This window comes from Microcebus murinus, chromosome 13, assembly GCF_040939455.1.
Source record: "Microcebus murinus isolate Inina chromosome 13, M.murinus_Inina_mat1.0, whole genome shotgun sequence".
Lineage (NCBI taxonomy): Eukaryota > Metazoa > Chordata > Mammalia > Primates > Cheirogaleidae > Microcebus > Microcebus murinus.
The window spans coordinates 34527646-34545179 of NC_134116.1; the positions used below are offsets into that span (position 1 = coordinate 34527646).

Below are 17534 nucleotides of genomic sequence, written 5' to 3' on the forward strand. Positions count from 1 at the left end.
CTCCGTGGGTTTGATTAGACCACATCACAGCACACACCGAATATGATATTGGTGGGGCACTGAGGTAAACTGAGGCGGCAGCACAGTGCGGGACATCGAACCCACCGGCCACGCTGAGTCCGGCACACCAGTGTGGACTCTCTCAATGAGCTATCTGTTCCGCAGGTTCGTTCCAGCTGACACGCCACGGCTTCTTACCCGGGAGGGCCTGGGACTACCGCTGTTTCTCAAGCCTTTCCCTCCTGGTAGAAAAGAAGTCGTCATTCATTAAGACAACCAGAGCGGGAAAAGGCGCTAAGACCCCAAGCCACGTTAATACGCAAACACCGAACTACCACACTTAACCGCCCCGCTCTCCGTCGATCTTACGTCCCTTCCCAGCAGGCTCAGGGAGTCACCGCGAGACTTCATCAATTCTCGCGAGATTTATCGGCAGCCATCTTCTTGGGGGTGCTGGGAGCCGGGAAGACCCCCTGAATCGTTCCCATTGAGCTGCCCTTCTTCTTCGCTTTCTTTACTTTTGCCTCTTGTGCGTTGCCAACAAGCACCTAGTTCCGAGGCTGAGGGAAGGCCTGGGTCTAAGCGCGTGTCGCGCTTCCGGTCCGGGCAGATTTGCTGAGGAACGGAGAAGGGGGAGGGCCCGGGCAAACCGTTGCTGCCTCAGCCCGGGCCGGGGGCCAGGGAGGGGGAGCTCCTGGCACCCCGCGGACTCGCGGCCTGCGGCGGTCCCCGCAGAGCTGTTCGCCGATCCGGGCTCGCGGGAACCTGCCACCGGCGCCTCCCACCGCGGCCCACGCGGGCGGCGCGCGGAGGAGGGGGCGGGGGCAGCGGCGGCTGTAGCGGCCACGACCTGGGCGGGCGGAGTGTGACGGGCCTCGGGGCCGCTGTGGATGGTTTCTAAAATGATCATTGAAAACTTCGAGGCACTCAAGTCCTGGCTCAGCAAGACTCTCGAGCCCATGTGAGTATTCGGGGGATATCTCGTTGCAGGGGTGGCAGTGGGAGATAGGTGGACCCACAGACCTGTGCAGTTTCCCCGAGTGCCTGCAGTGGAGGCCGAAACGGTGAACGGAGGTCCCAGGGCTGTCTGCATTTTCTCTTCACTCACCCTCGGTTCCAGGTTCAAGATACCCCCGAGAGCCTGAGCCGAGCTTTATTTTGTCGCTGAGCTGGTCTTCGAACTAGTGCCTCCTGCTCTGGTTTTCCCGTTATATGTAGACCACCCCCAACCTCCCCGCACACACCTATATTTTCTGAGGGCCTCAAAACGGATTTCTTTTAGTGAATCCGAGAAGAACCTCCTGCCTACAGACTCTTTTACCTTGTTTTTTTTTTTTTTTTTTTTTTTTTTTTAAATGAAGTGAACGGCATTAATTAGGTACTAAGGCAGTTCTACTTACAGTCACTCACGTTTCACCTAAATAGAATGCCTGAAAGAAAGGCCACGTCTCCCATGTGCTATTTGGCTCATCTGCACCTGTCTTAACTGATTGAAGACGTAACAGGTGCTGAGGTGCCCAGTAAAATTCCCTTTTCCCGCCTACACGTTCGTTCAGTCTTCCTCCATATGGAATATTTAGCAGTTTTAAAGTAGGATGCTATAGATGGACGGGGTGGGGGGGTGGTTAGAGTGCTGAAATGTCTTAAATTGGAAAATTTAAGGATTTATTTATTAATAGAAATGTAGAATGGGCTAAGTGCTTTATCAGAATTGGTTCCTGTACATTAAACAACTTAAAATGCAGTGTGAAAAATTCATTTAACAACTTATTAAGCACCTACTATGTACTGTGGAAGGCCTTGAGGCTAGAGCTTTTAAATTTTAAAGTTGACATGACAAGTAAATACAATCTTTTCAGTTATTGATAGAGCTATGGCCATTGTAATACTGATAGTAACCATGTAAAAGAGTGATTAGAGTCGAGGCTACATCACATCATATGGTCAAGGAAGGCCTCTCAGAGTAGGTGACATTTGAGTAACACCAAAGGAGGAGAAGGAACCATCTGTGTTAAAGTTCTGGAAAAGAATGTTCTTTGTAGAAGGAAGAGCAAGTGCAAAGGCCCTGTAGGAGAAATGATTATGGTGTGTTCTAGGAAGAGAAAGAAGGCCATTGTGGCTACAAGGAGCCTTGTGATGGGGGAGAGAATGGAAAAACATGAAGTTGGACAAGTAGAGAGGAGCCAAATCATGTATGGGATGAAATTAGATGATTTAAAGCAGACAAGGACAGATATGATTTTGTTGTAACTCTACCTGTTTTGTGGAGACTAAGAGGGCAAGAACAGATGCAAGGAGACTATTCTGAAGGGTATTGTAGGCAGAGATTTAGGTAGTTTGCAGTAGAGTGATAGTGAAGACAGAAAGAACCAAATATTTTTTGTAAGTGGATCTCGTAGAACTTGCTGATGGATTGAATATGGGAGATGAAGGAAAGGGAAGTCAAGGATGATGCCTAAGAGTTAACCTAAGCAACTTGAGGGGTTATGGTGGAGAGTCTGGGACACAACAGGTGTAGTGGAGAAGGGAAAGGTGATTGGTTTTGATCATTAAGTATGAAGTTTGTTATGCCACCTGAGGTGTCAGATAGGTAGCTGGTTATATGAGTCTAGAACTCAGGCCTGTATGAGAGATATTTGGAGACATGGAAATAGTATTTAAAGCTTTGGAATCGTAGGAGATATTCTAGGAAGAATGTGTAGATAGGGAAGAGAAGAAGGCCTAGGACAGAGGTAGGAGGAAAACTGGGCTATATGTCATTGAAGTGAGAAAGAAATGTATAAGAAAAGAGAGGAGTTGGCTAACTTTATGTGATGCTGCAGGATGGATGGAAAAAAGGCTAAATAGCCCTTAGATTTGGCAAGGTGGAGGTCATTGGTAACCTTACCAACATAGTTTCACTAGGGTGGAATGGTGCTAATGGAAGCCCTGTTGCAGTGTATTTAGAGAGTGGGCAGCATAGTACAGGTGTTGAGAGGGAGAACTCCTAGAATGGCTAGCTTTCAATTCTACCTCTACCAGCTGTATAAGTTACTTAGTGCTTCCATTTTCTTAAGAGTAAAATGGGGAAAAATGAATATCTAGTAAGCAAGTCTTCAAACGCTGCCTGGTGTGTAATTAGCATTCAAAATAAATATTAGGTGAACAGAAAACTTCTAAAGCATGTTTTGGGTTGAAATAGCTTTTTTTTATTTAAGCAGTTTCATATCAGATTTACTGCCATTTTTTTTCCCTCCACTAAACCTAAAGAGAAGGCTATAGCTGCTCAGAGTATATGCTTATAATTTTTTTTTTAGTTTTAATAAAAAAATATTCCAAATATAATAGAGCCTTCTCACATGGTTGTAGCAGTGCAGTCATTACTGTTGTAATAAATAAGGCACTGCTAGTAGAGCCTAGACAGAGGTAGGAATTGTGATTGATCCTTTTCTAATGTACATAGCTGTGGTGAAATTGAGCCCTTATCCAAGTTCCTGTCCCTTTAATTGCTTTTTAGGTGGATTCTTTTAGATGATGATTATAAAAGCTGATCCCAATTACTTAAGACAGTGATTTCTAACCTTGGTTTTGTGAAACTAAAGATCTGTTATCTAAAGGGATTTTTGTTTTACTTTAACATTGTAATTGAGAGAGGAACATGTAAAGGACCAAGGGTAAAGATTTAACTTGAAGCTTATATAGAATTTTTTGGCTATTTGTGCTAGTAAAATACCACCCAGGTTTGGACTTATGATGCATTTTGAATGTATTTATTCAGCAAACTTATTGGGTACTTAAAATACTCTGTGCTGACCAATGTGCTAGGTAGTAGGGAAATAGTGGGAAACATGACATGAAATGACTGTCTTCATTTTGTTTACCATTTAGCAGGGAAGACAGATGTTGAACAGGTCATTATAAGACTAATGGGTGTTATAAAGAAGTCCAGAATGCTGTCAAAATATATATCTTGGGAGGTCAGGAAAGGATTCCCTGTTACTATAACATTTATTTCAGCGGGGAAGGATGAAGAACAGTTTGCTGGGGCAGAGGTTGGGAATGGAGACCTGTGAAAGCATTCTACTTGATTATAAGTTCTGTAGGTGTATCAGGGTTCCGAGTTTCCTTTTTCATAAATTATTGAAAATGTAGGTATTAAAATTGCTATCTAGAAGTACGTAGGACTGATATTTTGTTATCATAAACATTTGCTTAGTCATACTTGCTGCTGCTAATAATAATAATAAATTAGATGTTGGTCTTCTAACATTTCATTTCTTTTTGGTAATGTGAAGTCCTGGAAAAAACTTAAGTTCTTTTGTTGTTGTAGGTCAATTTTTTTTAAACAAAAAGTTTTCTATATTTTAACACTTTTTTGTGAGCTTACATATCACTTAATGTAGTAATTTAATAAAGTCATGAACTTTTTAAATCTGAAGAGATACCTCAAGATCTAATCAAGCCCTTCAATTTTTTAGAAAATAAAATTGAGAGCTAGAACTAATGACTTGCTCAGATTTTGTGAGTTTAGTAGTAAAGAACAGGATGCCTGGTTTTGTACTTCTGCTACTATGTAGTGCTGTGGAGGTAGTGTTGTATAGTGGAGAGAAAATAAGCTTTGTGTTCTCATAGATCAGTTGTTTAAATTTTAGTTCTGTCATCTATTAGGTGAATGATTTAGACAAATGAACTTCCCCTTTCCTAATTGGTTTAATAGGGAGAATTATACTGTTTCCGTATGTAATTAAAAGGGTTGAATAAGATACGTATTTAAGCGCCTCACTCTTCTCTCCTTCCTTGAATACTGGTTGATTAAAACACAAACAGATTACTAGTATTGCTACTATTACTATTTTCACCACTACTACTGTTACCACTACCACTTCACACTTGTATGCATTGTTAAGCATTTTGTATTACTATACTTCTAAGTTTTATGAGATAAGCATGATTTATTTCCATTTTGCAGGTGGTGACACTGACACAGAGAAGCATGAAATTAAGATACTTGCCCACAGTGATTTAAACTCAAGCTTTTTGATTCTTGATTCATGTATTTTTTTAATTTACTACTACACAATGCAGTATTGTAGTATTTTCTTTCCTATTACTGTATATACTTTTACTATTACATTTTCATAGTAGTAGCTACTATTGTTGTAAAGGAACAAAAGTTCTAAGGCATCGTGGTTATCTGTGCTTTACACAGTTTAAGAAAGAAACCTCTATGGAGTTTTTGTAGTATTTTCCCCTTCATGCACACTTGTTACTACACCTTTCTCACCACATTAAAATTTATTTTTGTACCTGTCTTATAGGAAGAGTTCTTTTGGGTTTGCCAAATGATCTTACTCCTGAACTTTTGGATTCTCTTTGCCTCCTTTGATCTTTCCCTTTCTATTGGTTCCTTTAGGCATAGTGAGTCAATTTCCCATTTTTTTAAGGAAGAAAAACTCAGCAACAATAGCAGCAAAAAAACAAAACAAAAAACACACACACACAAACCAAAAAATGAAATTGTACTTCTAGTCACTTTTGTGCTAGCTTTTCCTTTCACTGGTAAATCTTGAAATAGTAGTCAACCTTTAATTTTTCACTCATTTATCCTCAGCCAGTTACTTCTTAATGCCATGTGATATGATTTTCTCCTGTGCATATTCAACCAGAATTACTTACCTCAATGTTACCAATGAATTTATGTTTATTAAATGTAGAGGCTTTATATAAGTTTTATATTCTTGACCTCTGTGTAAAACATCAGTCGTTGATACTGCTTTTTAAACTTTCTTTCCTTGAATCCCTAATATTTTGGTTCCCTTTTTTCTTAAATCAGCCTTATCCCCTTGTGTTCCTTTTCTTGTCTTCTAATTGTGTTTTTCAAAGTTGTTACCATGCCTTTTTTTTCCCCTTTAACCATTTCTATTTCTGATATTTCGTACATGTCTACTATGGTTTGAATGTTTGTCCCCTCCAAAAGTCAAGTAGAAATTTAATTGCCATTTTAACAGTTGTAAGAGGTAATTATGTCATAAGGGCTCTGCCCTTATCAATGGAATTAATGCTATTTTAAAAGGGCAAGTTTGGTCTCCTTTTGCTGCTTTGCTCTACTCCTTTCCAGAGAATGTAGTGTTCAGGGTTCCATCTTGGAATCAGAATTACAAAACCTGTCAGTGCCTTGATGTTGGACTTCTCAGCCTCCAGAATTGAACCAACAAATTTCTGGTCATTATAAATTACTTAATATGTGGTATTCTGTTACAGCAGCATAGATGGACTGAGACAATTCTTATGAATGGTTTCTTTTATGATGCATGCCAGTGATTCTTAAAATTTTTTTAGGGCGGGTATTTGTTGTAGATCCTTCTCTAGGATGTTGTATATACATACACATTTGCACTGAATTTCAGAGCTTTTTCAACTTGTTAATGGATTCTGAGCTAGAATGTCTACTCTATGCATTTATTTTTCACATAAGTGTGTTTAGACTTAACCACTTTTCAAAGTTTTAAGCTCTTATCTCTAATCGTTAGCTGTATGTCTGTCTGGATCTCTGTCAGAACTTCAAACTACATTTCTGAAAATGTTCTGTGGATTTACTTACTTCCATTTCATTTCTCCAAATTATCCAGGCTTAAAATTTTATTTATTTTTTGTTTTTCCTCCCTCTGCTCCTTGTACCCCATCCACTTAATCGTTAGGTTCTGATTCATTCTATTAATAATCCTTACTGACTTTGCTTAGTAGGGGGCTTACACTCCTTATCTAAACCATTGCAGTTTGTTTCCTAATAAATCTCTATCTCCAGTTCTTACTCCTTTCCAGTTCTTCTCACATGGATGTCCAACCTTATTCATATCCCATTGCTTGATCAAAACCTTTAGCATTCCTAGATAAATTGCACACTTTATAGCTTGGCTTTCAGAATGTTGATGATCTGCTTCAAATTATCTGTCCACTCATATCTTCCTACTTTTTATATAAGTCTTCATTTCAGCAAAGCTGAATTTTCATTGTGAGTCATTATCATGTTGTTTTCACTGTCTCCTTTTTCCCAACTTTAAGTAGTAGGTAGCATTCATTAAGTGCTTACTATGTGTTAATCATTGTGCATTCATTGTACTTGAGCTAAGTTCTTTTATCCCAATATTAAAGATGAGGAAATTGAGTCTTAGGAATATTAAATAGTGTACTCCATTCATAACTAGTGAGTGATGCACAGGGGATCCAAAACAAGACATTTTGATTCCAGAATCTTGTTGTGCATTATAATGTACTTTCTCCATTTCCTTTATATATATTGAAAACAAAAATAAAGCGTGATTCCAATTCTTCCAGAAAGCTATCTGTGATCTATCCAGCTGGAAGCAGTGACTTCTCCCACAATGACTCCTCTCCCAGCACTAGTTTGCATTGTTTATGATACTCACCACTTGCACACTTATTTAGTTGTTAATTATTTTGGCTTTATTGTTAGAGTCTCAGGCCCTTGTATGCAGACTTCAACTCTTACGAGTTAACTGTCTTCCTGTTCTATACAGCACCTAGCACAATGCCTTCTGTGTGTTATATACTTGGGTGTTAAATGCATTAGTTGAAATTTCTAGTTTATGTACAATAATTTGGGTAACATTATAAAATCCATCCTATTTTACCTTGAAATTTATTTCAGAGAAGCAGGTATATAGGCAGTTTCAAAATTAAGTAATCTTTGGGTCTATTTCTTTTTTTACTTCATAGCACCTTCAGATTAGGTAAAGCTTAAGTTCAGGTAATTTAGTGATTTTTTTGGGGGGGGAGGGTAAGAACATTTAAGAAGATTAATAATTACTCATTAAAGTATTATTGAATGTTACTATATGCAAGATTGCTACCTTCATGAGGCTGCACAAAGAAAGAATTATATATAGTACTTATAATCTGATGAATTTTATAGCTAGTAGAAGAATTAATATTGTATAGTTAATTGGCTAAAATATTTTTCATTAGTTTCTTCCTATGTTAAACTTTTGATGAATTGCCTCTCGTTACTACATTTTACTGCTGCTGCCTTTTCCATCCGAGTGCTCGGTAGTTAAAATTTAGCATTTTCTATATGTTGTAGTAACTCCTTATCTTTGGCCTACAGTACTTGTCAAAATTATTTTAAATGCTTACAATAAGAGACACAGTATTATGAGCAAAATGGAAAATAAGATATTCCTGTGGTAGGTAGGTATATATTGAATATGAATAACTCAGGCTTGAACTAAATGGTGTTTAAGATTTTTTTCTTTCTTCCTCTTGTGTTCTTTGTCACCTCTTGGAGAAAAGAGAATGAGTAAGAGAAATGAATGGATGGTAAACTATTCCTGCCAGACTTACTATCCTCCCACTACCTTTATTATTTCTGTTAAATAAATCTTTTCCAGCTTACAAATAGTAATTTTCAAATAGGTAAAAGTTTATTTTTAACTTAGGGTTATCTTTAGTATCTTTTATATGTGTGTGGAATAACAGTAAGTTCAAGATTTATTACTCAGTGATCCTTCTAAGATCTTTTGCCTTCTTAGATATATTATATCATATATACATGCATTTTTTAAATAATTTTCTGTATAGAGAATTTACACATTTTTTGTTAGATTCTTTTTCTTGGCATGTGGTGTTCAATAAATTGCATTTAAAAATTTTATTTCCCAATTTTTACTGTTTGTGTATAGAAGTATAATTGATATTTTTATATTGGCCTTGAATTCTGAAACTTATACTAAGTATACTTTTTAGTTCTAGTAGCTATTTTGTAGATTCTATGAAATTTTCTTGCACCGATCTTTTCATCTGTAAATAATGACAGTTGTGTTTTCTGGTTTTTATGCCTTTATGTCTTGTAACCTGGCTAGATGTTGAATTAGAGTGGGAAAAGTGGGCATCCTTGTCTTGTTTCAGTCTAAGAGTAAAGAGATTTAATGTTTCAGTATTATCTGACATTAGCTCTAAGTTTTTAGTAACTGCTTATTACTAGATTGAGAGAATTCTTTTTTTTTTTTTTTAATTTGCTGAGTATTTTTGTCACGAAAGGGTGTTGGGTTTGTTATATTCTTTTTCTGCATTTGTTGAGATGAACATAAGGATTTTTCTCCCTTTTTCTGTTAATATGGTATGTTAAGCCAACCTTGCATTCCTGAGATAAACCCTGCTTGATCATAATGTGGTTTTTTAAAATACATATTGCTAGCTTTGATTTGCTAATATTAAAACAAGTGGGTAAGTATTCTGTCCTCTTTCTGAAATACTTTCTTTAGGATTAGTATTATTACTATTTTTTCTTAAAATGTTTGGGATTCTTCACCAGTGAAGCCATTTGTACTAAAGTTTTTGTTGTGGGAAAGATTTTTGATGGCAAAATCAATGTCTTTAATGAGTATAGGGCTACGAAGGTATTATGTTTCTACTTGTGTCACTTTTTACAGTTTATGATTTTCAAGGATTTTTCTCTAATTTGCCAAATTTATCGACATAAAGTTGTTTGCATTATAGCTTTATTATTCATATAATGACTATAGGATTTATTGTGATGGCCCCTTTCTTTTAAATTATAGCTGTTGTTGGTAATTTTACTTTTTTATTTTCTTGATTAGTTTTGCTAATACTTGTCAATTTTATTCTTAAAGAACAATGTTTTTTTTTTTTCTGTTTTCTATTTCAATGTTTTATTTTTATTATTAACACTTGGGTTTAATTTACTTTCCTTTTTTGCTTTTTCTTAAGATGGTACCTACGTCATTGATTTTACACCTTTATTTAGCCATTTTATGACATTGTTCCTTTGCCACTGTACTCTGCTGTTTCTGGTGAAAAATCTGCTATCATTTGAATATTTGTTCTCTATGTAATGTGTCTATTTTTCCCCTTTGACTACCTATTTAAGATTCAGTTCTTTTTATTTGGTAAGCAATTTGAATGTGATATGCATGCATGCATATGTGTGTGTGTGTGTGTTATTTTTTGGGGGGTTGCCAGTTTGGATTTTGTCATTCATCAGTTTTGGAAAGTTCTTGATCATTATGTCTTCATACTTTTCTCTGCCTCATTTTTCTTTCGTTTTTTTCTGAGCCTTCAGTTACTTGTATGTTAGATTGTTTGATATTATCCTACGGATCTCAGATATGCAAAAAATTACTTTTGTCCCTTTGCTTTTGGTTTGTGTATATATATATTTTTTCCTGTTTTTGTGTTCACTGTTGTTTTTCTCTATGGTTTCCAGTGTGCTATGAAGCATAATTGTTTTTATTTCTGATGTCATATTTTGTATTTCTAGGTTTTTCCAGTTGGCTTTTTTTAAAAGTAATTTCTGTGTATTAGCTGCTGTTCCCTATCTCTTCATGCATGTTGTCTACATTTTCCAATAGATAATTTAGCATTTTAATCATAGTTATTGTAAAGTATCTATTCTCTTATCAGATCACTGTTTCGATATGCTTCCAGTGACTGTTTATTTTCATTGGATCACATTTTCTTACTATTTTATGTTCCTTGTTTGGTCTTACGCAGGACCTTTTGTGTAAAAGAACTGTAAAGACTGGAGTAAGAAAGGTTTATTTTCAGTGAGGGGGGCTTGCCCTTATGTTAGGTCAGTGGAGGTGAGGCTGAGTCAATTGCTCTGTAGTTGAACTGGTTATGGGCTTTGTAACAACTTCAGTTTGATTTAGTTCACCATTGGTTTCAAATGTTTTGAGGGCAGGATCAGAATTTTCCCTTTGATAGGACTTGGAATCTGAGAACTAGTGAGATTCTGGATATCTGCCTTTACCTCCAAGCCCCCAGCTTTTAGAACTGTGGATAATCTGTTTGACAGCTCCACTGCCAGGTTTTTGAGTTGCTGAGGAGATCCTCCTGCTTTCATGAGTTTTGGAACTATTTTTTCACCATAGTTGCTCCTTCCCTTGTATTTTGAAAGGTAACTCACCCAGTTCTCTGTGAAGGCTTATAATGGCTCAGAGGAGTTTTGCTCAGCCCTTTTGCTCACTCTTTGCTAGCTAACAGCTAGTAGAGTGTTGGCAATCTGTTCCCTGCTACCAGAATTACTACAGAGTTTTTGGTTGGTAAGTGTTAATGGGTGGTTGTAGACTCACTTTGTGGCTATGGTCCTTAGGATTTTTTTTTTCTTCACTCAGATACAAAGTATCAACACTCAGTAGGTGAGCTACTATTGACAAAAAAATATTGCCATCATTATAGCGGTCCTTGGGATTCACTTGTCTTGATAGCCCATATGTGCTGCCTGGTAAAAGATGATTTAAAGTTTGGCTGGTTTTTCCTTACCCCCATCCATGGCAAATCTATCTACTTGAGTTTCTACCAGGAATGAGAGTAACCATGGGTTTCTTTTCTGAAGAGCTTGTCACTTCCTAAGATTTAATTAGTTCACTTACGTTTTTATGTCTCCTCAGCTTGTTTGGCTTTGAAAAATACTATGGTTTTATAGTGTAAGTGGCTAATCAAGCTGTTGGGGTGAGAGCAGTGGCCTCTTGTGATTTTCCACATTCAACCAGAAGTGGAACTGCTAATGTAGTTTTAACATGTATTTGTCTTATAAGTTAGATTGAGACATTTTTCTTAGGTTTAAGAGCCTTATTTTTTCTTTTGATTGTTCATACCCTTCATAGTTTTTCTGATACATTGTTAGTTTCTTGATACACTGATTTGTAGGAGCTTTTCATAAATTAGAGAAATTTTGGCATGGACTGCAACTTTCTCTTTCCCATACTGACATTTATGTTTTGATTCTGCTTATGGTAAATTTTCTAATATAGAAATGTTTTATGTAATTGAATTTATCCTTTATTTCATGGAGTGAATTTTATGTTGTCAGAAAAACCCTGTTCTGAGACAAAGACATTGACAATAATAATATAGCAATAACTGTCATTAATAGAACTTAGTTTATGCCCGTGTAGTAATTGACTTACCACAGTCAATTAATGAACTCTACTTAATGACAGGCATACTACAAATCATACTGTGACTTATCACAGGAAGTCAGTGAGCAAGAAATTTAAACGTCACTGTATGTTTTTCAGTGTTTTCTAGTAATATCATCTATGTCCTTTATGATTTTATTTTTAACATTTAAAGGGAGTAAGGTATGAAATATGGATTTAGCCTTACTGATTTACTTTTATTCACTTGTATACAAAGTTATCCCTATACAATTGACTACATGTTTTTCTAATGATTTGAGATACAACCTTAATTATATACTAAATTCTTGTGTATATTTGAGTTTATTCTAGACTTTTTGTATGTTATATTGATCTATATCTACCATAGTGCACTTAAGTTTTGGTGATGTGTAATTCCTGAGAAGGCTAGTTCTCTGTCAATATGTTCATTTTCAGAATTTTCCTGGCTGTTTGCTTGATTACTCTCCTCCCACAACTTTTTATTATGAATTTTGAATATACAGAAAAGTTGCAAGAATTTCACAGTGACATACCCATCACTTAGATTCTATCATTGACATTTTAGTGTATGTACTTGTCACTATTCTTTGATTCATTTCAAAGTGAATTACAGACATCAGTGCACCCTGAAAACATACACATCATGCTTTAGTTCAGTATTTATTTAGATTTTTTTATGTTTTTAAATTTTAGGATTTACATACAATCAAGTGCACAGATCTAAGTGTACCATTTGATGAGTTTTGACAAATGCTACATTTTTTAACCCAATCTGCATCAAGATAAAGAACATTACTATCACCCTGGGAAGATTTCTCATTACATTTCTTATGCTCCCACCTACCTCTGGAAGAAAGCACCATTCTGATTTTTTTCCACCATATATTATTAGTATTACTTGTTCTAGAACTTCACGTAAATAGGATCATGGAGTTTGTTGTTAAAAAGATGATTTTTTTTTTTGAGATAGAATCTCGCTCTGTTGCCCGGGCTAGAGTGCTGTGGCATCAGCCTAGCTCACAGCAACCTCAAACTCCCGGGCTCAAGCAATCCTTTTGCCTCAGCCTCCCGAATAACTGGAACTACAGGCATGCACCACCATGCCTGGCTAATTTTTTCTATATATTTTTAGTTGGCCAATTTCTTTCTATTTTTTTTTTTTTTTTAGTAGAGACAGGGTCTTGCTCTTGCTCAGGCTGGTTTCGAACTCCTGACCTTGAGCAATCCTTCCACCTCGGTCTCCTAAAGTGCTAGAATTAAGGCGTGATCCACCATGCCCTGCCAAAAGATGGATGATCTTTTTAACTCCTTATAATGTTCCTGAGATTTATACACATTGTTGCATATATCTGTAGTTTTTTTTGTCATTGTTTTTTGTTGCTCAGTGGTATTCCATTGTTACATACAGTAGTTACAATAATAATGCCCATACTATTTTAGGCTAGATTAGTTAATTTAACACAATTTCTTATGTCTTTTTAATTGAAAATAATACATTGTTGTTTTAATAAAAATTCAAACAGTATAGAAGTGGAAACCCAAAATGAGTTTTCTGACCCCTTCCTGATTCACATATATAAACAGGTAAACATATGTGTTAAAATAAACATACATGTATCAGCTATTTATCTAGATATATAATTTTTTATATAAATGGGATATTCACTATTCATATGAATAGTCATATTTTTATGAAAAATATCCTATTTCGGGTAACACTGCACATCCTCCCCTAAAACTTCTTTCTAGTGGCTCCATAGTATTCTATTATGAGAATATATTGCAATTTGTTTTAATAGTGCTTTATTTATGATATGACCATTACTTTTTAGAAAAAAATATAGCCTGTTTTCTTAAATTATTAAAGTAATCCCTGTGCATAGTTAAAATAAAGGAAACTTACCAGAAGGCTTTGAAATGAAGGGTAAAGTCCTCACTTCTCACTCTTTCATTAATAATATAATCTTTATAATTGTAAAATGGCTGAAGTCCAGTGTTATTGCATGAATGGAACTATCTGTGGTTATACCACTCTGAATGCACCTGATCTCATCTGATTTTGGAAGCTAAGCATGGTCAGGTCTGTTTAGTGCTTGGATAGGAGACTGTAGTTATGTAACCATTTTGTTCTTGGTTGTCATTTAGGTTACTTTTTATTTTCTGACTTTCTAAACTATTTTTCTTGGTTTTGACTTTCTAAATAACTCTGTAATGAATATCTTCCCCTATGAGTAAATGTGCTTTTTTCTCATTAGTAGGTATTATTTACAGAAGTCAGCTAATGCTGCTGTTGGAGGTTTTCTTAGAATTAAGAAGTGTATGTTTGAAAGCTGGGCCAGGTACTTTCTTGCTGGTTTAAATTCAGTACTTTAGATAAAGTTGTTTTATGATGTCATGTATTGCATTGTGACATGTAATTCCCCTTATTTTCTTGCTTCAAACAGCCATTTTAAAAGAAATTAAAGGAGATTGTGTAGATTCTAGTCCGCTTTTGAGTTCTCTATAATCTCTGCTGTGTACATTCTCCAGTTATTTATTTTCCATTGTTTACTGGCAATTTTGAAGTTGCTAGGAAAAAAACATTTATAAAATCTTAAATGAAGTCAATTATAAATGAAAAACATTTGAATGATTACAAATCCAACATAAGCATTAATCTGCAGTTCATATCATTTATTTGCTGCTCCTTGTAACAGTTTTAAGTTTAGTAGCAGGGATTTTGAGACCTATAATTTATGACCTTTTTTGGCTATTTTATAAGAAATTGTCAGTGTGATCGTTATATGTTCATATTATTTTCCTTAATGACATTTCAAGTGCTTATTTCACCTTTTTAAAAACATTAAATTCTTTGTAATAGTAGATAGATTGTGAAAGAAGTTTCCCATTTTGAAAACTGCATTATAAACTTAGTTACTAGTCTATAAGGTTTCTTATGTATTTTCCTTAATTGTGGTAAAGTTTGGATGTTTCTGATGATATTAAATAGCCCAAATTGGAAGAACAGTTAAATTCTGTAAGAATATATGAGGAATGATATATTGAGGAATTATGCATATTCATTGTGATTAGGAAAAGGCATTTGAGTCTACCTAGGCTTTGTTGGTTTCAGATTAACAGAAGGTTTTATTGCCACGCTGAAGTGTTTGGACATTTTGGAGGCTACATTATGAGATATTGGGAAAGTTTGCTTAAAATGGGAATAACTTGATCAGATCTCTTTTTAAGAATGTTGCTTATGGCATGTAGAGGTCTGATTAGTATGTAGTATTTGGAAGACAAGGAGAGCTGGTTAACACCTTTTTGTCTAAGAGTGAGTTGTGAAATGCCTGAACTTGGACTTTGGCAGGTGGTGCTCTTTAGTTGGTCTAGGAGGTAGCAAGAGAGGAGGAGATATCCTTGGAACATATGTACTAAATTTATATGATGGCAGTCTAACATATATTCTTCAGCAGACAGGATATGAGAGGAAAAGGCAACTAGGAAGGACTTGTCAATGTACTGGAGACATTTTTATTGACCTTTTTGTATCTGACAGGTCTATGAACTTTTTAATACATTTTTATATTTGCCCTAATTGGGTTTGACATAAAGGTGAGAGTTGCTTTTTCTGAGTATTAGTTGCTATGACCCTGATCTAGTATGCCTTCATAGAATGTTGGTAATTAGTAGCTACTTCTCAATACATTGTGATTGGTTCTGGGGAAAAGGCAGACATAGTTACCTATGGGGAAGCGGACAAACACACCAGTAGTTACAATTTAACAGTGGTAGAAATGTACAAAGTCTGACAATTTAGGAGAGAGATACAAAATGTTGCTATTTAGTATAATTTAGCTATTATTTATCCCTCCCAATGGTTCAATTTTTTTTCATGAGTGTTGAGAAAATGGGATTCTATGGCTCTTCAAGAAGTTGTAAAGGAAAACAAAATTGTGATGATTCTAACATTAAGTACTGAATTATTTTGAAGTTCTGGTAACTAAAAGTTACTGGGAACAGGAAGGGAGAAAGGATGAAATAATGGTAAAAGCTTGGTATTTTATTCCCCCAAATGACCCACTTTTTCAGATCGTATAGTTCAAGTGCCTTTATTTTAAAAATGAGTAAACTAAAGCCTAGAGAAATAATGTGCTAACCCAGGATTATATAACTCGTGAATAAAGTAGAATAACACTAGACTAGAAATCTGAAAACTCCAGCTTTTTGGAGTTTATTCCATGCTTTTTTTACAGTATGAAGCTGCTTCAGGGATAGGCTAACAATTTGGCTTAGAACAAAGTGGGTTTGAAAGGTAATACAGTATTTAAACTGTAACAACCAGTTTTTGACTAAAATATATTCTTAGGGGTGAGTAGAGGCATTTTATAACTTTAAAATTTTATCATAGTTCATTCTTTAGTAATCCCTCAACATTTGTTTTGGTGTTTGGTAGACTAGTAAACTGCTTTCTTATTTGTAATCTCATATTATTTGTAATTATTTCTGGTTTGGCAGAGCAGCTGTTATCTCAGGTGGAGAAACTGAAGCTTAGTTTCCTTAGATTTGAAATTTGTGAGCTGAAAAGCATCTATAACAATTTCTCCTTTTTAATGAAAATTTTCAGAATGATTTTTGCTAGCAATCTTAGAAAATTTTGGTGGCAATATTAGAGAAAGATTCAGAAGTGATATTATATATGACCACACATCATCAGTTAGACCTTTAAAAACATATGTGAGAAACAGATCTTAAGGGTTTGACACAGCCAAGTGTTCATAACAGAATGTTAAAACTAGGTTTTTCATATACCTAGTCTTAGTGATACTTCTTTTGGATAAGTTTGCCTTTGTGGTTGTGAAAGAAAATGTTGACTAGCTTCTGTTCTCTCCTTTTAGTAACTGAATGGATGGATTGCCTGAGATCTGTTTTGTAACTAGGTAGAATGTGAGTTATTGAAACAGTGGACTCTGGATCCATCTCTTTCTCAGAGAACTCAGTTCTTCCTCAGCTATACATTGGAATAAAAAAGTACCTAAATACGGAGTTTTGTCACAGGCTGCTCTGTTGCAGTTCCACTTTTAAGAGAGAGTTCTGTGGCATGATGTTACAATCACAGCTATCTGTGCTTAATTTGTCATTTGGGCTATAGTTCTGCACTGAACAGTACAGACTTTAACTTTGGTTTTGGAGTCTGACTATTGGGTTTTATCTTTGAAAGTATGAAAATTGATTTGTTTTTGAATTAGACACTTAAAAGATACTTCCTAAATATCTTCTGTGGTGGTTCTCCAGTGGGGTGTGAGGACTCTTGGGATTTCCTGAGACCCTTTCATGGCATCTGTGAGGTCTCCATTTTTCCAGTTATACATCTGGGTAGGGCTAGATTTTCTTCATGTACTTCAACCAAAATAACATACCACAACAGATCGAATGTAAAAGCACTTATAAGAATCAGTCTGTCTTCTATTAAGCCAGATGAAGATATTTGCCAAAAATGTAAAACATTGGCACTCTCTCATAAAATTTTTATTTTGTTTTAGAAAATAGTTACTTTTTCATTAAAATACATGGTATTTAGTGTCAGGTGAGGCTGTTAATCATCAGTCATTGAGCTATGCCCATCTCTGGCTT

At 35.6% G+C, this 17534-nt stretch overlaps 1 protein-coding gene and 1 non-coding gene across 20 annotated transcripts in view; one reads left to right on the plus strand and one right to left on the minus strand.

Moving 5' to 3' along the window:
* Positions 1-412: 412 nt before the first annotated feature.
* RBM26 (RNA binding motif protein 26) overlaps positions 413-17534 on the plus strand; it is an 87836-nt gene continuing 70714 nt past the window's right edge. For 15 of the 19 annotated variants that reach the window (XM_076009340.1, XM_076009341.1, XM_012785749.2 and 12 more), the window contains exon 1: positions 415-961. In XM_076009340.1, the coding sequence (XP_075865455.1) occupies positions 891-961 (71 nt within the window). In that variant the 5' untranslated portion in view covers positions 415-890. Of the gene's footprint in view, positions 962-17534 lie in introns of all 19 variants that reach the window. The other 4 variants (XM_076009344.1, XM_076009345.1, XM_076009347.1 and 1 more) reach the window with 1 other exon arrangement.
* On the minus strand, positions 11125-11196 carry LOC142875320 (small nucleolar RNA SNORD56). Its single transcript, XR_012922710.1, has one exon. It is a non-coding gene; the product is annotated as a small nucleolar RNA SNORD56 (small nucleolar RNA).